Here is a 27,112-nt window from a genome sequence, read left to right as displayed (position 1 = left end):
TTCCCTCTCCCAGGGGTGCCCCGTGCCTCTGCATGGACAGGAGCCCGGTGTCCACACTGCACAAGTCCATCTGTTTCCGAGGTGGGGTGGCCCAGGCTGAGAGCAAGGCTTCTGGGCCTCAGATGTGACGCACCGGGTCTTACTCTGGAGCGCAGGTCCTGTCCTTGGAGGTGAGGCTATTTCTAGCAGATTCACGGGGTTTTAGACACTGATTCTAACAAGTAGCTCATAAGTACACACCTCAGTGGAACCAGAGTTGAGCCTCTGGCAGCAGAGTCTACAACTGGAAAACTGGGAAAAACAGGCAAAACAAATACAGATAAATTTGTTTTTAATAAAGGAGTTAATTTTCTTTCAATCCTATATAAAACAATAGCAATTAAAAACTTCATTTTTGAAAGTAAAATATTTACATATGAACAAGTAACTGTGCAAAATTTACATGAAAAAATGGAAAGACAGGGATTTCCTAAAAGACAAAATAAAAGGTGTAACAGTTTTCAGGTGTTGATAAAAAATACTGATCAGCATTCAGTCCACACGCGCGAACAGTCTAACGTGAGAACTCACACGAGAAGCCAGAGTATTTACAGTCATAAAAGTACTATCAATAGACAATTTAATACAATAACCTCTGAAAATATAAAGAACCAATTAGTATATTTGTAATAAAAAAATAGGTACAAAGAAGGGGCTTTTGCTCTGGACGTCTGTAAAGTGAGTCCACAGCTTCTGCAATACAGTCTCTTAGCAAAATAATTATAATTCCATAGCCATCTTCATGTTATGTGCCAAAAATTATGTACAATTACTGACAAAATACACCAACCATTTTTCAACACTTGATTCACACTGAGAAACAGTCTTTTGATGATTCTTCTCAACTTTGATTTTATTTCATCTAAGTTTTCACTTTTAGCTAAAAAACACAGTGCAAGTAAAATAGATTTATGCTGAAAAGGTTTTCATTTCTTTTAACTTTACAGCTTTACAAACGATAGCAAATAAAATGCATTTGTACAGATGCTGACCACACATTCAGGAAGAGCCGCGTCCCCGGCCCCGCGAAGCAGAGGGACGGACCCCGAGGCGCAGGCGCACGGTGAGCTGCCCGCTCCTCGAGGAGCCGAGTGGGGGGGCGGGGGAGGGAGGGAGATAAATAGTCTAAAAAATCAGTTTGCTTTGCCAACTGACTAATACAAAAATAAAATAAACGAAACGAGGTCACTGGCTGTAGACACACACCTCCGTAGTAGGTTGGGTTGAACTAAACCAAATGCACAAACGATGTAGAAACTGCTATGAGGTGACAGAGGGCAGCGAGTTATTTGCTAAACGATCCCATCAGTTTTTATATATGGCTTGTTTGGCAAGAAGGCCACTCAATCAAAGATGAGTTAAGATTTCACGGTCCGTTAAGAGCGCCCACGGGCCTCTGTGTTCTCTGTTACAGAAACGTGTTTCCTCCATACTGAAGAGTTGACTTAGAAACAGGAATATAAAACTGCTCCATTGTAAAGAGGTGGTTGTTTTTTAAACAATATCCCATTTGCTTGTTACAAAAAGGCGTAATCTGCAAATATATAAAAAGTCCCCAGCGTCTCCATCTAAGAGGCCGCGTCCGCGCTACTTAAGGAACGCTTTGTAGAGCAGCAGGGAATGGCTTGTCTCGCGTTCATTTTCTAAACAAAATATGAGGTCCCTGAGGTTGACCCGCGTGATCCTTTGCCGCGTGAACTGTCTGGGGGTTCCGACGCCGGAACTGCCTGGGACCGCCGAGCCTGGGCCCGAGCCCTGGTGATGAGAAAGGAGAAGACAGCCGGGTTAGTGGCGCGCAGAGGTGGACGGGGCCCTCGGCGCTGGAAGGCGGGGGCAAGGCCAGGCGCCGCCCCAGGACCACATGCCTGGGGCAACTCACACTTCCCTACAGGTGTCCCAAGGAACCCTGGTCCTGGAGGAAGCCAGGCCTGGGACAGGCTCCTTCCCGCAGGCCTACTGCTGGAGGTGAAGTGCTTTACGAGTCCCTAACGGGGAGGGGTCAGAGCAGGGGGCACAGAGCCCCGTGCCGACCTCCAGGACTGGTGCCCTCAGACACACGCTCGAGAACACTAACCCCGAGATTCCCCACAGAGCTCAGCCTCTGGCCCCTGGGGCACGAGGAAGGAAAAGGTGGCGACTCCTGCCCCGAGGGGACGGCAGAACAGCTCCGGGGCTTGTGGCTGGCGTCCCGGACCTCCATGCATCCAGGGACTCAAGTGCGCTGACGCTGCACCGCGCCCGTGTATCATCCCCACTCCGGCGACAAAGGCACCTTCCTGAGGCCGCAGGTCTAGACGCCTGGGCTGCGCGGGCCGGTGGTTGGCTGGCTTGGCCGCAGGACTCCTTGGTCACCACGCTGTCCGTGACCTGGAGGGGGCTCACCGCTCCCCTGGGCTGACAGCGGCGGTTCGGCCGGCCTGCGCCACTAGGTGCCCAGAGGGGCGTGCCTGCGGGGGGCGGGGGGAGCGACCGACGGTCTGAGCTCTGACGCCTGCCTGCTTGCGGAGATGGGGCTCCGGGCGCTCTCCTGCCGCGTGGCTGCCCCTCAGCCGCAGCGTCCAAGGTTTCAGCACGTCACCACCTCCATCCGACACTCGTGGCACAAACCACACAGCTGGACGGTTCTCGTGTTTCCGTTCGGAACGAACTCTAAGTGTCTGTATTCTGATGGTTAAAGTTGCTCATGTATATTTCAAGTGCAAACCTTACAATGGTATTTTTACAGCGTTTTCTCAATCAGAGTTTAAGGTGGGAAGCAATGAGTCCTGTGATGCTGGAGGAGGCCGCAGTGCAGCAAGCGGCCAGCAGGTGGCAGGCGAGGCCGGTCCCGCTGGGCATCTCAGGGCACACACGCATCTTCCACCGAAACTACGTGTTCTTTATGGCCCCTGCAGACACCCTTAACCACCGGGGTCCCTCCTCCAGACCAGTCCTCTGGCGACTACTTTTCCGTGTTTGAAACAACTATTTAGGTTTTCTTGGCAGTTTCCCCTGAGTCTCCACAACAGCCCTAAATTTAGGAGCATTTTGAGTACAAGACAGACAGCACCCCTGAAAAGGTGGTGATGAGAACACAGTTTCGAGGAGCCAGGGAGAAAACGGGGTTCCGTCTCCGCAGCCGGAGAGTAGAGCCAGTGACTGGAGAGACAGCTAGGGAGGGGCGGGCAGGCTCTCCCCCCCACCTCCAGGACAGACAGGGTGGCGCCTGACCTCGGGGCTCACAGAGAACAAAGCGCTACCTAAACCATGGGCCAGGCGTCTTCTGTGACACTCACTGCCAATTCTGAACCGTGTGTGATGTCACAATACTTCAATGGCCGAAACCAGCTGGGACAAGGGTGAGGGCTCACTTCAGGCACAAAATTTAAAAGATGCTGAAACTCAGAAATCCAGGTAAGTGACATTTCAATGAAATCTTTTTAGAAGTCAAAAGTGGGTCCAAACAATGCGGACAGGCACACATCAGCTCAGCCCACAGTCCGGGCCGGGCCACACTCCTCACGTCTCAGGCTCTGAAGGTCAAGGAGCTGCCACATGTCACTGTTCTATGGACTTTAATAAGAAGCCTATGCCCAAAGGCATCCTACTTGACACTCAAATGACTTCTGCTGATTTCAGGGGTGAGTGCCGTCCTTGGATCGTACTGCCCTGGGGTGTCCTGGCCACAGAAGGCGGTCACAGGAACCTGGCACCCAGCCTACGGGCGCAAGGACCGGTCCAGCCCAGAGCCCCGTGCGGGAAGCCCGGGGACGCGGCCCTCGGGCTCGGCAGCCGAGTGACCAGCAGTGACCTCAGACGACAGAAAACTGCAGGGCAGGTGCCGGTGTCCACCTTCGGCAACATTTACACTCAAGCGAGGAAGCTGACTCGGTCGCTTTGTTTTGTTTTGTATTTGCAGGCACTGGGGTTGAAGCAAAGCGCCTCTGGACCCACGGTTTACACTCTCCTGGAGGCCAGCTTCCGCCCTGAAAGGGCTGTGTGTGAACATTCATCTTGTCCTGTCACAGGACCGCTGAGAGGATTAATGAAAGGAGGCTGGTGTCTCCTTTGAAGGCAATCTTTCCACTGTCAAAAACGCCACAACCAACCTGACAGGCAACAAACACTCAGTGTAAAAACCAAATGGAAACAATCACCTCCGTCCCAATCCCGCCTGGCTCGTGCTGTCACTTCACTCTGGCCCCCAGGGCCGTGCACAACCGGCGGTGGCAGCCGGTGCAGCTGCAGACCTGCCGTGGCCGCACGTCAAGCTCACCGAGAGTGCCAGGCCCTCGGGGACTGTCTCGGGGGAACGCGCTCCACGGGGGCCTCACTGCCGCTGCCCCCAGAGCCCCTCGACAACAGCGAGAGGTCTGCACCCACGAGAGGGCGTCTCTAACCTGCGTGAGGTCCCTGTGCCCTAGGTGGCAAGTAACGTGGGTCAAAGCGCCAACAGCACAGGCCCCCACCGGCTCACTCTGCTCCTCTTCGTGCCACCGTGGTTCCCAAACTTGTCCACAAAACAGCACCCACGCACGAGCACAGGCAGCTGGAGGGTGTTGTGAAAAACAGCAGCGACAGAGCCCCTCAGGCACTCAGCTTAGAACAAAGGCGGGAGGCTGAAGACCAGGTCACCCCAATACCTCTCGCCGTCTCCCCAAGAATCGTCCAGAACAGGAAGGGAAACACAGACCCACCCGGGGCACCGCATCCGCACATGAGGACGGCGCCCAGACTCCGCGAGGACAGACGCTCCCGGGGGGCTCCACTGCGCCCCCACGAGGCCGAGCAGCAGAGACAGAGCAGGGAGAGGGCGAGCGGCTCCCGCCAGAGCAGGCCCAGCGGGCCTACGAGATGAGTCCTCTGAAACTGGGCGGCGGCGGCGGGGGAAAGAGCAGGGGAACGCAGGGCCTGCGGGCGCAGGGCCTCGCCACCAGAGGACACCCGCGAAGCCACCGGCCTCTGCAGGACCGTCAGGAGAGGGCGCCGTGAGGCCACGAGGCTTGTGAACACCCGACGGACAGACGTGAACCCGAGGAAGGTGAGCAAGAGAAGCGCTGCAGAGTCAGAAATGAAACTCCACATGCGCCCGAGAGAAACTCGGTCTGGAAAAACAAGAAAAGGGTAAGGCAACACTTCCAACAAAAAATACACTTAAATAAACGTGTGAAGATATGAAAATCACCTTGAATCAAAATCTCAAACCTTAGGGGGGAAATGGATTAAAAACCAGAAAGAAAAGAGAGTTGACTGACTCAAGAAAGAAATGAAAAAAAAGACACAACTATCCCAGAAGTGAATATAAATTGTAAGGTGCTCAGGGGAGAAAAGACTCAAATAAAAATGTAGTAAGAGGCAAAGAAGAAAGGCAGAGAAACAAGAGAATAAAGCTGAGACAAAGAAAAAAATTGAAGGGCCAGGAAAAAACCGGGGAAAAGGAAGACAAGCAAAGGAGGACGTGCACCCAAAGGTCAGCGCCTCCAGGGAAGGACGACAGAGGTGTGCACAGAAGTCTCACTCAAACTATGACCCAAGGAGATCTTCGAGAAACAGAAGAAAACAAACCTACACACTGAAAGGGCAAATGGACACCTGGGAAAATTATCCCATAAAAATCCACTCTGACAAAGTCTCATAAAACGGTCAGCTTTCCAAGATAAGGAGAAGCCTCCAGGTAAAAAGAGAAAATAAACTACAGAGGCAAGAGAATTAACCTGGCATCAGGCTTTCCCAAACCAACGCAGAGAGCAAAGGAACAGCATGAAGAAAATCACTGAAAGCAAGTGTGAACCCACATTTTTATATCCAGCCTTACTGTCCTTTGCATCAAGGCCACAGAAAAACCATTTCAACTTGCAAAATGTCAGGGGACTGTGCGCCTGAGCTTCGTGAGGGCTCAGCCACAGGCTGGGGTCGTCCCAGTGAAAGAGAGTGGGGAAACCACAGAAAAGGGCAGAAATAAGCATTTATAATCTATAAACATGCAGCTGGTACCACAGCAAAGGTAAGGAAGAGGCTGTCATGTGCTGTGACACAGTAGAAACCACATAATAACTAAAGTGCGAAAGGGAGAGGGACAGGGACCCAGCACCCGCTCCGGATGCCACGTGGCCACCGGGGAGCCACGGAGAAGGCCGACGCACGCCAGACAGGAGACACGTGAAAACCTGCGGCTAGAGGCACCCACAATGCTACGTACAAAAGTAATCCCTTCAGCACAGTTACAAACCTTCCTCAACACAAACAAAAATCTTAATTAAGGAGCAAAGACTACACGTCTCACCCAAAAACACAGCGACTGTAAAAAACACACGTAGTCATAAAATACTGTGACAGAGCAAGAACCCGCCACGTCAGCTACGCTGATACAGACGACAGGCCATACTCGCCCGTGACAGGAAAAGGACAGAAAGCAGGACCCCGCCACGCGTGCCAAACACGAGACACACCTGCAGGAAGGGCTCCCATCCAGCAGGACGGAGCTTTTCCAGGCCGATGGAGACAGGGGAGCGGGGCAACAGCCCTGACTGAGGACAGAGGGCACATCAAGCCCACTGGGCAAAGAAAGACACTTTCTGATGCTAAAAGTCTCAACTCATGATGACGATATAATACGTATGGATATTTATGTACCACGTAACACAGCAACGCCCACACACAGCAAAAACTGCAGGCAATGCGAGGAGATGACGAGAAACACACCAACAACGGAAGACTCTGGGACACCACATCCAGCACAAAACACATCAAGTGGACAAAAGTAAGAAAGAGACTGCTGGCATCGTCGGTCAGGTGCCTCCTACGTAAACCCAGCAAGTCTCACACCCCATCCTGAGATACGCCTTGTTCTCAAGCACCCACAGCACAGCCACCAAACTGAGCACCCTGTGGCCCAGCTGACCAGCACCCCCTCACGTGCTGTGAGGCTGCGGGAAGGCAGGCCCTCTCCTTCACCACGGGGCGGGGTGGGGGATCCTCCCGAGGAGGGCTTGGCCACTCCCAATGAAACAACCAACCACTTACCTCCGCCCCCACAAGACACCCCCAGGAATACAGCACCGTCCACGCACAAGGGCGGGCTCTGCCAAGGCACACGGGTGCAGCAAAGCACCCCGCTTGCTGTGAAGAGGGGGGAGCATCGCCACACAGTGGCACGGAGCGCGCTCCAGACACGCTAGGTGACCACGGCGAACGGCAAGAGGGCGCCGGCACGCTGCTCCCCCGCTAAAGAAAGAGGCGGAGATAAGAACACATGTTCGTGCCTGAGCGGAGGAGACGGCACGGCTGGGCGCACACTGTCTGCACAGCTCTGAACTGAGAACCCCAACAATAAGCAATTAAAAGCAACCAGGTCGTGCGGGGGTGGAGTCCAAGCTGGGACAGAAACAGCAACGCAAGAACCTAACTGCACGGCATGGGGAACACAGCCTGCTCAGAGGACGGCGAGAAAAGAGCTCATCTAGGTGACGCTGGGATGCAGGATGCCGGGGGCGCTGGAGGGCGACACACAGAAAGAATCGGGCAGAAAGTCTCTGCTCTGGAGAGTCAGTCACTCCCCCTCGCAGCGCTAAGCAGAGCCTTTACCTGTGAATCAGGGTGGAACAAAGAGCAACCCTACCATGATGAGGACAGCCAGGCTTCTCACGTAGGAGCACGGACGGCTCGGAGGGGCCCTGTCACGTCAGGTTGGAGGCTGAGGTCTAAGCGTCTACCCACTGCCCTCATACAGACACAGAAAACACAGGTGTACGTGCCCCCGAGGGGCCGGAGCAAGACACCCAGGGGCCTGCACCCGCATCCCAACAAATGGTACCACGGCTCCACGGAGGAACCGTCGGCTCCACAGTTTCGGCAGGAAAATGTAAGTAAGCCTGGAACATTTGTGGTGTGAGACAGTAAGAAACCTTCAGAAGGTGACAGGTTACGTGACGAGGACAGAAGGGGCTCCCAAGGACCAGGCGGGGCTGTGACAGCAAAGGAAACACCCACAGCGACGTAAGCAAACAGGGACGGAACGGGGCGCGTGAGGTGGCAGAACTCCAACCAGCAAACGGGGACGCAGGAGGAGGGGAGCCCGGCAGCCTGCCGTCACGGAGCACGGGCAGCAGCGGTGACGAGAAACGGGGGCAGGTCCCCCAGCATCTCCCGCGAGACACTGCCAGCGCAGACGCCTGCAACTCCACCTGAACCAAGCGTTCAACGTTACCACCAGCAGCGGGACACACAGACGCCACGCGCCTCATGACGCGACACACTGAGGAGGACACAGTGTCGCTGGTGCGACGTTCCAGCCGAATTACACAACCTGGATTCCATCGTGAGGAAACATCAGATGAGCCCAAATGAAGAAAAACACCTTCTAGCCAACAACTGGACACACTCTTCAAAGTGTCACGATCAGGAAAGACTAAGGACCCATCACAGACCAGCAGGGGCTCCAGAGACACGTGACCAAAGGCCAGGAGGAGCCCTGGATGGGACCCCGCAACCTCAGAGAACAATAACCATCAAATACAGAGAAAACATTTGCAAAAGACACAGCCGGTGAAAAAACAAACTCATCCAAACTACGCAGAGAACTCTGAACACTCAGTAACAAGAAAACAAACAAGCCGATTTAAAAATGGGCCGAAAAACGTAGCAGGCCCCTCGCCAAAGGGGATACACAGACGGCAAATGAGCACATGAAGAGGCGCTGCCCATCATGTGTCATCGGGGAAATGCAGATCACAGCAATGCGATGCCACCACACACCTGTCAGAGAGGCCAGAACCCAGAACACCGACACCACCACATGCTGGCGCGGGTGTGGAGCGACGGGAACTCCCATGCGTCGCTGGTGGGGCTGGGAAATGGCGCAGCCCCTCAGGAAGACAGTTTGGCAGTTTCTCACAAAACTGAACATCCTCTTGTCGTAGGATTCAGCAGTCATGCTCCATGCTATTCACCCAAAGGAGCTGAAAACTCGTGTCCACACAGAGACCTAAGCACAGATGTTTACAGCAGCTGCTTGCACAGTCGCCAACACTCAGAAACAACCAGGACATCCTTCAGCAGGTGATGGATAAACTGATGTCCATCCAGACAGTGGAATGTTACTCAGCACTGACTGAAACGAGCTATGAAGCCACGAAAAGACACGGAGGAACCTTCGATGCCTTTAACTAAGTGAAAGAAGCCAATCTGAAAAAGCTACAGGCTGTGTGATTCCAACTCTATGACATCCTGGAAGAGGCAGAACTATGGAGACAGTGAAAAGACCAGGGGTTGCCAGGGGCCGGGGGAGGGAGGGATGAACAGGGGGAGCACAGAGGATGCTTAGGGCAGAGAAACTCCTCTGTGTGATGCTGTAAAGGCCGACACACGTCATCACTGGTCCAAACCCATAGAAGGTGTGACACAAGAGGGAGCCCTGATGGAAACTGCGGACCCTGAGTGATGACGACGTGGCCGTGCAGGTGCGTCGGTCGTAACAAACGCAGCACCTGGTGGGGGCTACGGAAAATGGGGGGCTGTGCACATGCGAGGGGTTGGGGGAGCATATGAGAAATCTCTGTACTTTCCACTCAATTTGGCTGTGAACCTAAAATTGCTCTAAAATATAAAGTTTATTAATTTAAAATTAAATTCTGAGAGACAAAATCAAATAAGGTCTTTAGTTAGTATCACACCAATGACACGTTAGGGGAAGCTGAATGAGGGATATACAGAAACTCTCTCTACTCTGTAACTTTTCTGCACATCTAAAATTAGTTCATAATAAGAAGTATTTTTTAAGACACACCCTAAGAAAATAATCCTAAACTGAAAAAAGAAAAAGAGAAAGTAAACCTTAGCTCTGAAGAAGAAAGGCATATGAAGGACTTTCTAAATTCCAGATTTCACGTTAACTACCACACACATAACTCACCAGTATCCCTAACGACCAAACTCAGGCACAACCGGCGACGCATGAAGCCGCGCCCCCGGGACCTGTGGTGACGTGCGTCCCTCCCCTGCCTCCTCCAGGTGCTCTGTCTGTCTGTCCCCCCACGCTCCACACTCCCAACACCCACGCCCTCCTGTCAGTCTGGAAACACACACTCCTTCTCTATTCTTTGGATGCGTCTGTGCCTAAGACAGGAGTTCATCAGCGTGCCTTCCCCACGTGCCTTCCCTCCCAGCACAGGGACCCCACGGCCAGAGTGGCTGGGGGATTGGTTACATTGAGCGGAAATATATACATACATACGTGTGTGTATATACATGTGTGCATGCGTGCATGTATGTACGTATGTATGTATACACTGAGAGTAACAGGAACTCAATTTCTGTCTGTCGTGAAGGGACTCGTAGGTAGGGAAAGGGAGAAGCCAGCAGCCCTGAGATCCTGGACAGTATCACCTGGAACTTCTGCACAGGCTCGTTCCAGATGCAGAAAGGGGCACGTACACACACGCGCACGCACACCTGTACACACACGTTCCGGGCTCTGACTGCAGGGGGCCTGGAGCAGGGAACCCCGGAGCAACTAGCACACACGGTGCTTGGCTCTGGTCTCTAAACACCGTCCTCCACTTCAAGGAAGCAGGCTGCAGGGCGCCCCACAGGCGAGGGCGGGGGGAGCACAGAGGCTCCGGGCACCGCTCACACTTACAGGACAAGGGCAACGTTTCAAAAGGATATAGGAACCAGCTTGAAGAAGCTTCCACTGACCAAATCTAGAAATAACGAGAGCACTGATTACAACCCTCTGAAAACAGCAGGAATCCACACGTCCATACACGGTGATGGATGAATGAATGGGGGGGAGGGAGGCTCTTCTTCACAGGAGAAGGCGACCGGGAAAGGCGGAAGGCGTGATGGACACAGAGCATCGTGACCTGGCCCCGTCCTGGTGGGCCTGTCGCAGCGGGAGTCGTGCGGTGCAGAGACGGGCGAGGTGTGACGGGGAGCAGAGTACCTGCGTGGTCCTGGTATTCCTCCTTACCCAACACCAATAAACACGGAGGGGCCACCTGACCACACAGTGGAGAGAGCTGCTTTCTTAACCAGGCGATCAAGGCTAAGATCACCAGGGGTAAGGAGGTCCGTACTGCGGGCCTAGCAACATCTTCCTACAGAACAAGAGGCCTGTCCTCTCTAACACTGTCAGGAGCGGGGAGACTGGGAAGCGGCTCACGCCACATGCTAGCTGACACCGCACACGCCTGGACCAAAGAGAAACCAGGACAGGTGGGGAAGTGGGGGCAGGTCTGGGGACCCTGGGGCATCAGGGCTGATTTCCTGATTGGAGGGGGTGGGGTGCAGCAGTAACAGCAGAGAATGTCCACCGTGACCAGCATTTAGGGTGATGGGACAGCCCATCGGGAAGAAGTCTTATACATATTATATATAACACACAGACGCACATACACATGCACGCGTGTGTGTAAAGAGCGGGTGATGAATAACCATGGTAAAATGTCCAGAACTGAGAATCTGAATGGAGTTTTTATACTGTTCTTACGACTTTTCTACAGGTTTGAAACTAAGTTAGATTAAAAGAAAAACAGTTTGAAAAACATGAATCAATACATTCTGGGAAGAAGGTGCCAGAGGCATCTAAGTGTTTACATCCTCCCAGAGGCCATATAAACACAGAGCAACCAGAAAGCACACGCACACGCCAGCAGATGGTACCCACAACACAGCCAGCGAAGATGCGGTGCCACAGCCGCAGCCCGGGGAGCAGCTCGAAACCCAGCAGCAAGAGCAGCTGCACACCCGCGGGGCCCAAAAACCCCAGGAGCTGCTCGTGAGCAGCAGCGAACCCAGGAGGGGTTCTCTGCACTTGAACAGCAGCCTTGCCACTAGGAACGCTGCCTCCAACCTGCTGCGGCCCCACAGCTCAGGCCTCACACAGAAGAGACTCTGTGGAATCAAAGCTGAGCAGGACAGGGACACTGCAGACAAAAGGCCCCGTAAGAGTCAGGGAGGAGCAGAGCCAGGAAACCGCAGGCAGCAAGCATGTCACCACCTGGAAACAACGTACGTGGAGCTCAGTGACACTGGCAAACCCTGGAACCACCTCCTCCCAAAGGTTCAAGGCAGCAAAATTCACGCAAAAATGAAGCAGAGAAAGGTCAGACCCCAGGCACGCCACCCTAAGAGAGAAAGAGAACATGGAGCAGGATCACGTGCCTCCAGATGGTGAGAGACACCAAACAGACGTCAAAAAGAGAGCAGAACCGCTGTGCGCTGTTTCCAAACAAGCCAAAAGCCACTGAGAAAGTGAGAGAAAGCATGGAAGAACAGCATAAATCAGAATTAGCAAAACTTAGAAATGAGGAGACAAAGTCGAGGGAAAATTAGAAACAAAAGAAAATTTCGCTTGAGGAACGGAGAGGACACTAAAAGGACCACAAGAGCAAATGAACGCAACAAATAATACCTCAGGGAGGAATTAAGAGGGTGAGAGGGTATAAAGTGTACAACTTTTAAAAGAGAGATTAGAAGGATTAAAGAGAAAAGAACAAACACTGATGGCAGATACAAAAGATACAGCATGTGACTAACAGGACACGCTGAAGGGGAAAACAAACACACAAAAAGCATTAAAAAAAAATTGTTCCTGAATACAAGAGGTTTACACTGTGTGCTGAAAGAGCACAACCTCCCCCTGAGAACAACAACCCAAAACAGTCAGTTCCAAGTAAAACACTAAGCTTTAAGGGAAAAGAAGTCTGTGGGCATCTCTGGGCAGAAAAAACACATGAGGGACAGAAGAGAAATAAAATTAGACCAGCATCAGGCTGACAGCAACCTTTTTATACCAGGAAAAAAAATACCTAGTGTAACTACTCAAGGAGGACTCTCAAGGAAAGAAAACGTGAGCCACAGATTTTAAAGCTATCAAACCCGTCACTGGCACGCACAAAGTCGGGGAACGTGGCCCCCATGAAACATTCCAAAACAATCCAACAGAGAGTGAGATTCAGAAAACCAAACGACCGAACAGACATCCACACAGACTAGTCACTGGCATTGAACATAACGTCACTTGCGGAACTGAGATGCAGAGTCTGGGGAGCGAGGATAGCAGCAGACAGCCACGTGACGTAACCAGAACACAGGCACGCGCTGCAGCCCTCGCTGGAGCGCGGTCCCCGACACTCTCCCACCCGGCATCCAGCCACGATGCCAAAGGCCTTTCTCTAGAAGGAAGGCTCACACCCTAAGTAAGACCCACCCTGACCTGCACAGGTGAGCCCCGTTGGGTGAGGGGCTCAGAAACATCGTGGGATTTCCACAGACCCTACTGAACACCAAAGTGAGACACAAAACACACAAGTTGAAGATGAGCAGCCAGTAGCTGAACTAAAACAAGAGTAGACACTCTTCAGACGACGGTAAGACGTCACCCACAACATCCAGCAACCAAGACAGAATGACTAGGCAGGCAGAGGGGCAGGAAACCGTGAGCACAGTCGAGCGGAACAGCAGCAGAGGTCGAATCAAGATGCCCCAGACACTGGACTTGACAGAACCATCAGGGCGGCATCCACAAAGAGGTTCAAAGAAGGACGGGAAAATGTGGCCTCCGTGCGTGAGCAGACAGGGAGATCTCAGCAAAGCACCAGCAACCACAAAAAGACCGCGGTGGAGCCGCACAGCTGCAGATGCATCAGCAAGTGAGAACATCGCTGGACAGACTGCACAGCTGACCGGAGATGACAGGGGATCGGAAGACAGGGCAGCAGACATCATCCAGTCTGACTCAGAGACCCACAGGGCGACCTCAAAAGATCTGAGAGAGGTAAAGCCGGGAATCCCAACAGAAAAAGACTGAAACAGAAAGTTCTGAAGAAATAAAAGCCAAAGTGTTGCAAATGTGAGGAAAAATACTGACCAGCAGATCCAGGAAGCTCAGAGAAGCCCAAGGAGGGTGACTAACAAGAGAGCCAAGTCTGAACACAGCACAGATTTCTCAGAAGTAGGATGATCATCTCGAAACAGCCAGAGAAGCAACACACGTGACAGGAGGTAAACAAGGGTCGAAATCACAGAGGGGCCCTGAATACGACGGAACATCTTCAAGGACAAAGATGGTCACACGTTTATGGCTGTTTTCAGGTCCAAGGATAAGAGCTCTGCAATTCTGCAAAACACACTGGGAAATCGCCCATCTTTTTTGTGATCTGGAACAAGATAACACAGCTAAATGAGAATAGGGGTTTCCTTGGAAAAGGGAAAGAGACCAGCAGTACGACAGGATTCAAGGAACAGAGGAAAAGCATAAAGGATGGCTAAAACCTGAGAGTCACGTATCCCTCTCAGTCTGTCATTCTACAAAATTGGATGATATATACCTGGATTTGCTTGGCTTATTCAAGAATGTGAGAGAAATTAACCTCAAGTTAAAAAAAATAGAGCTGGAAGGAAAAAACAAAGTGTCAATATTCAGGGAAAATTTCATTCAACATTCTGAGGGTGAATGCAACCACTTCCAAGTAAACAAAAGCTGAAAGAATCCATCACCAGCAGACCGCACTGCAAGGAACACTAAATGCCGTCCTTCAAGCCAAAGGGAACTACTGCTGATGGAAACCTGGAACTTGGGGAAGGACCAAAAAACACCAGAAATGGTAAATAAGCAGGTAAATATAAAAAAAGGATGTTTTCTTTCTTCCTGTTATGTACTTATAAAACAACTGGCAGTTTAAAGAAGAAATAACGACACCTTAAAGTTGCGTTTGCAATTGTATATAAAGATATGACAGCAAACAAAACAAAAAACTAACAAAATTAGGACAGACAGAACAGGAGACAGCTTTCCTTCACGCTAGGAATGCCCTGTGCTCCTGAGGGCTCACCTCACTCCCACTGCTCAGTGAGAACAGCCACCCCCACCAAGCTCACTGTTCTGACGGAATTTCCCCACATCCTCTTCGAAGCCCGTCTAAATCTCATTATATTAAGCTACGGTGATCAAACGTCCTTACGCAAAGAACTCCTGGCTCATGTGACACCCACACACAGGTTGATCTGAATATAAAGTATCGAATGTATTGATCAAACAAATATTCCAAGGGTGGTGAGACAACATGTAAATGGTACGAATGCCCATTCTCGCGTGTATGTCTGACTCCCTGAAGAGGTGAGCGGCAGGCAGGTGCCCGGGGCCCTTCCAGCCCCCGTCCCTGGTCCGTGCGGTACCTCTGCTCCCGATCCCGGGCCCGGAGAGTCCACTTTCCTCTTTTTCCTGGGCCCGATGGCGGCTAGTGCTGTGAGGTTGGCATCTCGCTGCCTCATCTGTGCCAGCTCTTGTTGCTGCATCTTTGTTGTGAAAAGGAAACAGGGACGGTCATTTCATGCACATTTTACACCAAAGCGTTTTCTAAATTTTTCTAAATTAAAATTTCTCTCATCTGACTTTTTTTACACAAGTAAGCACACTCTGCAACCAGGAACACAGTGAAGCAGCAGACGCTCGCCTTAAAAAGCTCAGCAAATATGTGCGAATTTTGAAAGTAGAGAGATTTCAAAAGTTTGAAAGCACCTCTGCAAACATGGTAAGTCACTGCATGAAGGCCTAACGTGCAGAAACAGCATCCCTTTCTCAGCCTTTCTCTCTCCTGCTAGACGCTGAGGCTGAACACAGACGCTCTCAAGAATGCAGTGCAGATTCCGCGATGAAAAGCTTACCTCCTTTGCCTTCTGTTTTAACCGTAACTGTTCTGGATCTTCTTGTCTGGATCGAGACTATTTTTCAAACAGGTTAAAAAGAAAAATAAGTTATGACCTAAGCCTTTAGATAATCTGACAAATACGCTATCTTATTCGTGATATGATATCTAAGTCATACAAAAGAATGCACTAAATTTTTTACATGTCTATAGCCAAAAGATGAAAATTTATCATCATGAAAAACTAGCAGTATTCTTAAGAAAATCAATGCGGTTTTGACATAAGCACCATGCTGAGATCCACGGCGTGTCTGCGGCAGCAGGATCTGCTCTGATGCGCCATGAGGACGCTGGGCCGGGACGGCCGCAGGGCTCTGGGCTCAGCCAGGGGACCCGCCCCCAGGCTGGGAGACTGCGGAGGTCCAGGGGCTTCCCGCCCAGCTCTGCTGCAACCCCGTGCACGCATCAGCAGGGCCAGCTCCCAGAAATCCGAGGGTGCCTGCACGCCCGTGGAGGGGGAGGTAAGCCCGGGGTGGACCCCGCACGCGCTTGCCTTTGCCGCCCGCATCAGGATCTCCCTCTCCTGCTCGTCCTTCCTCTGCTTCTCAATCTGGTCGAGCTGTTCAAAAAACTTGAGCTGAGCCCGGACGTCACTTGCCTGCTCGTACCTGTCATCGTCCTACAGAAGAGTGAAAAGACCGTCCGCATACACCTGGGAACCCAGCTGGCCAGTCTGCGTGCGCGTCCCGCCCCCTCGGCCTGGTCCCCATGCGGGCGCAGACCCACGCCCCTCATCTCCCACCAACTCTGTGTCTGAAACGCTCGCACACTCACACACCGTGTCAGGTGAGTCACCTTGAGGATCATGGGAAGTTTTCAGTTTACATACTTCGGTATCATTTGACTTTTTCTAAGCGATGTTTAAAATTTTTTTATAACAACATAAAAAATATTTTTAAAGCAAAATGGCTACATGCTTTTATTTCAAATGCTGCTCTGAAGGCAGGGCCTGGCAGGGCTCCTGGCTGTTCCACGGTGCCCTCAGGAAGGGGGTTTGCATGACTGAAGAGGAAGGTGGACTCTGAGGCCGGGGCTCTGGTGCAGGTGACCCCCCACAACACGACGCAGGGCACCGCTCCGAGACACAGGAACACAGGTGGGCCGAAGCCCCTCGCGTCTGCAGACGCAGCTCAGGCCACGGGCACTGGGAACCTCTGGCTGGAAAAGGGCGGAAGACGCCACCACCTCCAGAGCTGAAGAGACTGCTTGCCCGGAACTAGACGGGTGGCTCCATAACCCGGAGATCAGATGCCCTGGCATCCTCCTTCCCCAGCCTGGTGGACACCACCCAGGAGCACCATGGGGCTTAAAGAAGTGGCATCTTCCCAAAATCTAGTTCTGGGAAAAATTCAAAACAAGCTCGACACGTGGCCACCTCCCCTGTGCCCTCCAGACGGCACAAGACCCGGGGAGGGGCGACAGAGCGTCCCCCTTCCAGGAAGACGGAAGATTACCTTATAAGAGAAGTTCTTTTGCTGAGCCGTTTCTGATATCTTTTCTACAAGGTTCTGCAGCCTCTGTTGCGTGGCATGTGACACGTAACTCACCACGTCTGGGTGTAACTCCGTTATGCCGTGTTTCTTACCTGGGGGGCACGTGATATCTTACAATCACTGAAGCTCTTTTCTTTCTTTCGCTGTTTTTCTCTTATCCCCCAGTTACCGCTTTGTGCAACCTGAGGGCAGTGCAGGCGGGCTGCAAGGTGGGGGAGGGTCTACACCTGCTCCAACGAGCTAAGAATGTCACCATCAACCCCACGGAAAGCACAACCCTGGCAAAACCGGTGACAAGGGACAAGGAGTGTCCCCCCAAGACAGCTCCGCGCTGAGCACCGCGGCCGCGGTCCACACCAAGCCCAGGCGTGGAGGCCGGACGTCCCAGGGACCAGCAGGAGACCCGGCCGTACCTATTTCTAATATTCTTCTCTGTAGAGGCGCCGGGAGGAGGAAGGTTTCATCTTTGCAGGACCGCGTCAGGGTGCCCACTAACTCGGAGTTCGTGGCCAATATTCTCGCACTTTCTTCTGACAGGTTCACCCCGGCCATGGACGCCACGTCATTGATGTCATCATCATCCCTGCAGGAGAGCAGCAGAGGTGAGTCCAACTGAACGAGGACCGCCAAGGAGGCACGTGCGGGCAGGCCCGGCTCAGCGGGAACGAGGTGGCTACTGTCTCCTCCAGGCTCCCCCGACGCCGCTGTCACCTGAGCGCCTAGGTGGGCGCCTGGACGTGAGCCTGCTCTTCTAAAGGAAAGCCCCCCCAGGGGTAGCAGAATGGGAGTCTTTGCACACAGATGCCAACGCCACGTTCAGAGAGAGCGCCTACTCACTGCTTCAAGGAGTTTGTTCCACGAAACCTTTTTTAAACAATCTCACAGCATTAATTTATGTTTTAAACAATCACAAACTCTCAGAAAAGGTGGAGTACAGTATAAGGGACTCTTTTTCCCTGAATCACTTGAGGGTGAGCGGCTGACCTGACACCCGCCCCCGGGACACTGCAGTGTGGTTCCCTGTGGACGAGGGCACCCGCTACAGAACCGCCACCAGCCATGCTCACACGCCCAGGTCTGGCTGACTGTCCGGGTAGCACCTCCCACAGCAGAGGGTCCCGTTCAGAACCAGGAGCTGCGTTCCGCTGTCGCGTCTCCGCAGCCCCTTCCTGACGCTCATGCCCTTGACCCCGGGAAGGTCACAGGCCAGGTGTTCTGCAGCACATCCTCGCTTTCCCCGTGACTGACGTCCCCTCGTGATGAGTCACGTGGCCTTGCTCCCCCTGCACGAGGAGCTCTAGCCCGGGGGGGCCCTGCCCGGCGTCCCCGCCGTCGGGGCGCCCCTCCCTCCCTGTGCAGCGATGAGGACCCGGGGGGAGCTGCTCTGAGACGGTGCGAAACCCGTTCCCCATGAACCACCCATTTACTCGTTTCCAGGGGCTCGGGTTCCTGTCTTATCCGGCAGGATACAAGATCACTACAGGTGCGGCCAGCGCTTGGGGGCTTCTGGGGACTCTGGCCCTTGAGCGCTGCTTTCTGACTAAACAAGGTGCACTAACTCATCCTGCGCCCTCCTGACGCCAGCCTGGAATCAGTCACCTCCCAAGGTGCCCTGGTCACTGTGGAGGACACGGTTTAGGCAAGACCTGGGCGCGGGGTGTGCTCCTGCCCTCGTGCTGTCACCAATCCCGGCCTTCCGGGGGCAGAGCCGGCAGAGGGCTCACACCTGCACGTCCCACCCGGACCCGAACCCCCGGGCTCGCCTGAGTTTACTCCTCTCTGTATTTCCAACTCCCCCACCCGCCAAGAAGAAGCCACAGCCTCTGGGAGCCTTCACTCCTTTACTCTCTGACCAGCAGGTGGACGTGTCTCCCATCTCCACCACCCGCCTCTCCCTCGTGGGCGTCCCCCCACCCCCCCAGGCCCCCATCCTCCGTGCCGGGCTGTGCAGGCAGCCACGGCCTCGCCCTGCCCGGAGGCCAACCCTGGCCAATACCAGCCCTGCTCCCCAGCAGCTGTAGGGACCAGCCATCTGGGAAGGGCGGGACCGCCGCACCCCCTGACGCGCGCACTTTGCTACTGCGGGGTCCGAGACAATGCAGCCACTGCAGCCCTTCCTGTGGCGAGGCTCGGACAAGCTGCTCGTCCAGAGACCGAGGCACTGCACCCCTGAAGGTGTGAGGCTGCAAGGAGGACACGGAAAGCGTCCTCTGTTGTGACCAGGACGCGCTCTGAGCCATGGGATCACAGAGACACATCTGCTGCTGGTTCGCAGAGAAAATCAGCTGGTCTGCTTTCCCGTCCTGTGTCTGCAGCAAACCTCCCCAAGCTGCTTTGTGGGAAACCAAGCCAACAAAGGTCAGAATCGAGCGCAGAGGGAGCGCAGTCTCTCCCAGCACCCACGGCCACCGGCGAGGCCCCTCTCGGGCACGGGCAGCACCGTGCGGCCCTCCCCTCCGGACGCTTCCTGAGGGGCGGGCTCGCTCCTTACCTAAACGAGCCTCCTCCAGGCTCCTTGAGTTTATTTTTCTGTGCAGCAGCTGCTTGTGCCGAGATAGCAGAAAGAGCTTTGGTTCCAGGTACCACAGCAGGTTTCACCACAGGGACTGCAAAACAAGCAACAAGGGTGGGACCCCCGCGCACACACGCGAGACAGAGATGCCGCCGTCCCCATGTGACGGGAGCTGCTTGCTCCGGTGCCGGGGGAGCCGAGGAAGGGCCGTCACCCCCAACCCACCACGAGGAAGTTTTCTAAAACATCGGAAACGTCGGATTACTAACTCTAAGTTAGAGTAAAAGTATAAGCAGCATGTCTCAAGTATCTGTCTTCCTGTAGCTCATCCAGCTGTCTGAAGTGCAGGAATGACGACTGGTAAAGAACCCAGTCCTGAATGTGTAACTGTCAAAATCACGCGGACGGGGTGAGGACCGCACCACACAGTGAGCGTAACTAACGCCACTGCACTGTACATGTGCACACCTGTGCACACGCCGGGAGCAGCCGCTTTCTGTTACGTGAGTCCCACCACAGTTACGGGGAGGCGGCTGGGTGCGCGGCCCTCACCTGGCTGCAGCGGGTTCAGCTGGATCTGCTGGGGCGCGGTGAGGACGATCCGGCTGTGGGGCTGCCGGAGCGCCACCATGGGCGTCTGCGTCAGCGTCACCTGCGGCGGCCGGATCAGTGCTCCAGGCTTGGGTGGCGGCTGGATCACCTGGGGCAGAGCCCACAGGGTGCGTGAGCAAGCCCCTCCCACCGGAGGGGGCTCCCGCGCCCATCCCCAGCCCAGGGGTCCCTGGCCTTCCTGCAGGACCAGGAGGGTCAGACGAGGCACCGCGTCAGGCGCCACCACGCGAGCCCCTGCGGGCAGATCCCCTGCTCAGAAACCGCAGAGGGGCCCTGAGGTCTGCGCCCGGAGCACAGTGTTTGCTGAGCTTGTGAACCAGCACAGAAGAGACGACTCCTTCCCAAACGTGAGCACAGGCGCCAGGGCCCCTCATTTCCCTTCCAGAGCCTCAGGGCCTTGCCAGAACCTCTGGGGTTGGGTGCCCAGAATCCAGCTCCTGGATTTTACACAGGTGACCTAGCGGGCACACCCTATGTTACCGCGCGCCCGTGGAGGGATGGGTGGTGCCCTGGGCCACCCTATTTCTGCAACAAAACCTATGCAAATTCACACTGTCCGGGATGAGCAGACACAGACCACCTCCAGGAGGAGCAGGCCAAGCTCCGCTGCACACGCAGGGTGAAGCCCACAGGTCCCCCGTCCCGACAGGCTCACAGGACAGCAGGCGTGCGGACGGCGCTGCCCGACTGCCGCCTCCAGCTCCTGCCGCGGGGAAGCAAGCGCGAGGCAGAGCTCCCCGCCTCCGGCGAGGGCCGCGCCAGGGGGCCCTCAGCCCGCGCCTGCACCTCGGCCTGGGGCGCACACCCAGCGCCAGCCTCTGCCCGCAGACCCTCCCCGCCTCCCGTGGGGGCCTACCTTCCTCAGCACTGTTCACGGCACAGACAAACGCAGGTTTTAACTTGGGCAGAGGAGAGACCAGCACCTCCCTCATGACGCTGCTCGCCCACGCGGTTACCACATGAGTTATCACAAAATACACCCTACAGCCTACGGACGTGATGCAAGGACCTGCGTTGTTTTAATTTTTTTAACTGTCTGCATAGGAACAAAATTCCTTTGAAATTGAAAAAAAAAAACAGCAACTGCCTTTCCACGCTTGGTGAACCCCACCTGCCTGCAAGAACACCTTCAAACCAACTCTTCCCAGCAGAGACCCCTCCTTCTCCAGCTGCACAACCAGAACCCTGGGCCCGAACCACAGGAAAATCCACCGTCGGTAGCTGCACCCCCCGAGGGTCTCCGGGCCCCAGACTGTGGCTGCAGAGCTGGTCCCAGACCGCGAGACCTGACGTGTCCAACCCCCAGCACTCAGCAGCTGCTTCACGTACTTGGGCCGTCGCTCCCAATCAAAGACAACGTCCAGCTAAAAGGTCCACTGCAAACACACCGAGTCCACTTAACCCAGGGCACCCCGCACAGGAAAGATACTGGGCGTGCCAGAGGGTAAAAGCCAGCAGGGCCTTGGCCTCTCGCTGACACTTCAGTATGTCAGATGACGGCCCGGGCTCTCCCTGGCAGGTTTCTCTGAGCCGGGGCGGACGGGCGGGGCATGGGGTGAGGCCCTGGCCTGCGTACCAGCGGCGGGGGCTGCCCCTGCTTGCCGACGCCCACCTGTGTGGGCTGCGCGAGGCTGATGACAGGGGGCTGGAGGGCGCTGGTCACGGCGGCCGCCGTCTTCCCGGCCGTGCGCTGCACCGAGCCGCTGAGCACCACGGCCGTGAGCGCGGTGGTGGCCTGCGAGGCCGGCGGCAGCTGCTGCTGGCTCTGCTGGATGAAGGCCGCGGAGTCGGGGGTCAGCTGTCGCAAGGCGGGCAAGCTCCTCTGGGCGGAAAGACAGACACAGCGTCGGCTCCTTCCTCCGACTCAGAAACATGCAACCCTGAGAACACGGCCTCAGCTCAACAGCGCCGGTGCGGGGCCCTTGAGGAAACACCCCTGGACGCGGTGTCAGCACCCTACACTGCCGGCCCCCCACTGCTGCTGAGCAGGTCACCCTCAGTGAGAACTGGCTGCAGTTTGTTTAAAAAACAAACCAGAAGTGGCACTTCTGAAACACTGTTAAGCGCATTAAGGCAGCAGAGGCATCTGAGCGACACCCTCATCCCAGCGGTGCACCCCCCCCTCTGCAGGGAGAGGGCCCCTCTTGGACCCCAGTTGCAACATGACATTGTGGCCACAGTGGCAGGGATCTCATGACTTAAAGAAAAGCCTCGAAAGAGAAAACTTAACATTCTGTCTCAGGGGGCTGGAAACCTGCGAACACACCGGTGACACCCGGGCAAGCCCACCCCTCCCCGGGACATGCCCACACCCCACCCAACACTGGGCGCTCACAGGGGGCCTCAAATTACCTTCAGGAAAGGCACAAGGTAAGGTTGAGGTGAAGAATTAAGTTCTCGGTATAACCTACTAGTGAAATCTTCTGCTTCGATTTTTCCATCCTTAAAGATAAAATTCACATTGTAATTTTTCCACAAAGACAAGCTCATCACACGTATCTTTATTTCTGCATTTATGACTGCATTTATGACTGCATCTCTGGTCTCGCATTTTACAAGCGGCTCTTCCTCCCGCCAGGTCCCGCGTGGGACAGAGGTGCAGGGAGGGCCCGGGCGCTGCGTGTGCAGCCAACGTGGTTTCCCAGGTGTGGACGGACACGCCCAGCCTCCCCGGCCTCTGCCCGCTGGGCTCACTGGTGCACTCCACCAGCTTCTTACTCCAGCACCCACAGGACATCCCCACCTGCTGCGTGCCAGGCATGGCCAGAAGACAGACCAGCCTCAAAGTACCCTCGTGACCAAAGTCGGAGGGTAACTGGACCAGGGACACCCTCACCCAGAGAGACCACCCCTACGCTGAGACCCAGGGCAGTTGGGGCGCCGGCAGGCAGAAGCGAGCACCCAGACCCCGCTCTGGAAACCAAAGCGAGCCGGGGTGAGGAGGGGGACGGCTCGGCACGGGCACCTGGACGGGGGAGCACCGTCCCAGCCGGCTCTGCCGACACCTGGGAACCATACGAGGCACACTGCCCACCTGCACCCTCTCACGTGGGGTCCCCTGCCACCAGCAGCCAAGCACGGGGCGGCCTGGGCCCAATCCAACGAGGGAGTGGCCAGGGCAGCAGAGAGGTCACGTAACAAGGGCGGAACGGGGGCCCCGGCACCCCGGCAAGGACGCGGCATAAGGGGGACAGGGCTGGGCTTGTCTGGGGAGCGGGAGAGGTGGCAAGATGAGCCCGTGCTCCCAGCACCGGAAGGGACCACAGACAAGGGGCTGTGGGAAGAAAGCGAACGGCATTTATTTAATTAGAAATTTTCATTTGAAGGTAAGATCGTTATAATTAAAATTTTAAAAGCTGGGAGTTCTTATTCCTCACGGGACGTGAGATTATTTTTCAATCGCTGAGCTTCCTGAAAAAATGTAAGGAGCATCTGAAGCGATCACCTTTGCTTGTGGGCGTGTGCCTTCGTTCCCTTCTAGCCCCAGACCCACGCGTCTGCAGAGACCGCGCAGAGCCAGCCCCCAGCCCCCGGCGCGGAAGGGAGGCTGCGAGTGGAGGCTCTGAGCCTGCAGACCCCCCAGCAGGAGCACGGAAACGCCCGACGGCCCGTCTGCAAGACCACCAGGTTTCCTCCACAGAGAAGCCGAGAGGAACGCGAAAGAGCGGGGAAGAGGCGACCCCAGGTTAACGGCGACACAGGTGGACCCGACCGAGCCGGACCGAGCCCCAGAGGCAACACTGGACGCGGCCTCCTGTGCTTGCAGGTTACGTCCAGGCGTCCGTGCTGAAATATTTATGAGACTGGGGGGGCTGTGGGTGGCAACGGGCACGCAGCAGATGCAAAGGCAGGTACGAACTCATGACCAATGAGCCTGCAGGGGGCCCAAAGGGGCTTGTCACTCTGCTTTCCACGTCTGTATCACTTAAAATCCTGCATGAGAAAGGCAGAGGAGCGAGAGAAAGCCTTTAACACACTCTCTGTTCGGTGAATTTAAATCACTCCTGTGCAGCCAACGTGCCGCGCGACTGACGTGGAAAAGGAGATTCTGGAGGAGCCATCCTGCTGCGAGGCTCTGAGAAGCAGGGCGGGCAGAGGGGGCCCAGACTCCAGCCACACCCCCGATGGCCAAGTACAGCACTCGGAGGCAGAGGGGCCGGCATACGGGGCTCTTACCAGCAGATTCTGTACCAGTTCTTTCACGTTAGCGGCTGTCTCTGTAGACTGTTTACCAGATGAAGCCAGTTTTATTAACGTAGATAAAAAATTTTTACATTTCTTCACGTTTTCCATAGTTTCCTGGAAAGAAGTTTAAAGAGGTACAGGTGAAAAACTCTTAAGAGGCAGATTTCCATCAGAGCTTTTGGTTTAACTAAGATATGTGTATCATATAAGAAATGTGTATTTCTTCTCTTAAACTTCTTTCAAGAAAATGCAGTAACTCTCACGGCCTGATGATGGGAGTATAAAGCAGGACATGTGCTCTGAAGGCCCAGACCCAAGTGTACAGCTCACTCAGCCCCGCAACTCTACTTCCAGAAATGCAACCAATACCCAACAGATGTAAAACAGATGCTCTAGGAGACGTTCACTGTGATGTTACTTATCATACAGAAAAACCGACACCTATCTCAGCACACAATAAACTGAGTCATGACACAGCCACTGAAAGTGATGAGAAACACTCAGCAGAGAAACATGAAGAAGTCAGTCATAAACAACGCACAGTCCCGCCGTTGAAAGATTCACACACGTGCAGGAGAACTACCGGAAATAAACACTGAGAGGGCGGCGCCACCACTCGACAGACCGCAGCTGCTGCGCAGCCCCCGGGCCACCCCTCTGGGTGCACCTGGTCTGGGCTTCATCACACACACGCCGCCACGGCCCGAAAGCCTCGTGCAGGATGGTGGCCCCTTCTTGCAGCTCTGCAGAGGCTACTGCCCTCAGACCCCCCCATGGGGCCATGGAGACCCCAGCGCACCCCTGGGCCCACAGCTGTGGCTCCCCGGGCCGGCCAGCTCTGAGGCAGGGTGACCACACACGGCTCCGCTCGGCTCCCAGGAGGCAGCACTCACTGTGGCAGCTGTGGAGGTGGTGGTGGCCCCTGGGACTGTTCGCTGAGGTGTCCCCGTCTGAACAGCTGTCGCCGTCCCGAGTGAGGTTGTCTGGGCAGCACCACCCAGAACAAGCTGAGGCTACGAGAAGCCAAAACACAAGGTAAGTAGAGGCTACAGGGAGACGGCCTTCATGAGACTCCCTGCAGCAGGCGTGGCCCCGCGGGACATGCAACCTCCAGGGACCATGCCAGCCCCACAGCATACTGCATCCCCGAGGGTCACCTTCCTGAGCACCGAGGAAGCAGCACGTTGCACCTGCAGCAGAAATGAAGCCAATGGCCGGAGAGAACCTGGTTGTCAGAAGTCGATCCTAGAAGTCACATGGTGACTAGTACAAATAATCTTTCAATAACCAAACCAGATCCCATCTCAGAAATGAAAAGAACAAAAAAGGGAAACCAATTGAGAAGCCCATCGCCTGGCTGGTGCAGGGAGACTGGACACAAGGAAGCCAGAATGTCAAACACACAGGGGCAGGCCCCCCGCAGGGGTGACACCAAGACCCACCGGGGTCCCCGGCTCCCCCTCCACCGCCAGGCCAACCTCTTTGCTCCCCCAAACCGAGGCACATCCAGAAACATCCTAGAAAGGGGGTTTTCAGAGCAGGCAGAACTTGACGTAGTTGGTGCTGGGAGGGAGGGGCTACTTTGCTAAACAAATATATATAAGCAAACGAACAGCTACACATCAAACAACTGACCTCAGTCAAATTCCCGAGACATCCACTCTACGTGAACAACTATGATGCAAATATTCACTGTTGGGGTTTTTTCTTAGCACTTTTCCAATGTAAAAATCAAGTCATCTCCAATATTTTACACTTCCTTGCGACCTGGGAAGGTAGGGGGCAGTGTAGCCCCGAGCACGCCGCGCGGGCGGCTCTTCTGAGCACCAAGTCCCACCCGCCCAGCGAGGGGATCTGACAGCACTGCCAATACGGCGGCGGCTGTCTGCACCCCCAGGCTGTGGACACTGGCAGCTGGAAGAGAGGATGGGCTTTTTCTTTATCATCTGTGTATCCTTTTACTTGTAACATTAAGCATGTGTTACTTTTGTAACTACAAAATGGCAAATAAAAAACTTCCATGAGAAAAGTAAAAAAAGCGACCAACAGCGTTTCTGTGCAGCAAAGCGGGGGAGAGCGGAGCTGCTCTGGACATCCAGAAACAGCCAGGCACTTCCGGTTCCTGGGGGGTTCCTTTACACCCAAATGCATTCTTCACACTTGCTTCTACTGGTCCGATGAATGCATATTTCACCTGGATGATTTGGGGACTGTGGGAACCTATTTTGATAAACTTCTTTTCCACTAAATCTGAGGCAAAAGCTGACCATGAGCTTCACCTCCTTCTCAGAAAAGGCTCCTTTCAGTATAACTGAAGTTCAGACGCGTCCGTCAGACTGAACTTGGGCCAGAAGACCCGTGCCTGCCTGGGCCGCTCCTGTCGCGGGAGGAGACCGCTGAGCTCAGTTACTTGGGGCCCAACTGCTCCTCCAGCTGTGGCGAAAGCACCGTCACGGACGCAGATGCCAAAAGGACAAGAGCAGGGAGAGTGGAGAGAGCGCCGGCAGAGGCTGCGGTGCCAGGAGGCCACCCAGATCCCCTCACGCCGCCCGCGCCCACCAGGGAGGGCTGCCGTGGGGACTGCA

At 54.7% G+C, this 27,112-nt stretch overlaps 1 protein-coding gene across 1 annotated transcript in view; it reads right to left on the bottom strand.

The window, feature by feature from the left end:
• Window positions 1-314: 314 nt before the first annotated feature.
• The window catches only part of TAF4 (TATA-box binding protein associated factor 4), a 70,249-nt gene continuing 43,451 nt past the window's right edge, over window positions 315-27,112 (bottom strand). Inside the window, exons 4-15 of the mRNA XM_057702811.1 lie at window positions 25,421-25,540; window positions 24,519-24,641; window positions 22,695-22,784; window positions 21,919-22,164; window positions 20,283-20,430; window positions 19,710-19,824; window positions 17,632-17,801; window positions 17,180-17,310; window positions 16,219-16,344; window positions 15,685-15,741; window positions 15,196-15,315; window positions 315-1,794 (exon numbers count right to left, since the gene is read on the bottom strand). Coding sequence (XP_057558794.1) covers window positions 1,627-1,794; window positions 15,196-15,315; window positions 15,685-15,741; window positions 16,219-16,344; window positions 17,180-17,310; window positions 17,632-17,801; window positions 19,710-19,824; window positions 20,283-20,430; window positions 21,919-22,164; window positions 22,695-22,784; window positions 24,519-24,641; window positions 25,421-25,540 — 1,614 coding nt within the window. The 3' untranslated portion in view covers window positions 315-1,626. The remainder of the gene's footprint in view (window positions 1,795-15,195; window positions 15,316-15,684; window positions 15,742-16,218; window positions 16,345-17,179; window positions 17,311-17,631; window positions 17,802-19,709; window positions 19,825-20,282; window positions 20,431-21,918; window positions 22,165-22,694; window positions 22,785-24,518; window positions 24,642-25,420; window positions 25,541-27,112) is intronic.

This window comes from Hippopotamus amphibius, chromosome 12, assembly GCF_030028045.1.
Source record: "Hippopotamus amphibius kiboko isolate mHipAmp2 chromosome 12, mHipAmp2.hap2, whole genome shotgun sequence".
Taxonomy (NCBI): Eukaryota; Metazoa; Chordata; class Mammalia; order Artiodactyla; family Hippopotamidae; genus Hippopotamus; species Hippopotamus amphibius.
This window is presented reverse-complemented; position numbering and strand designations above follow the sequence as displayed.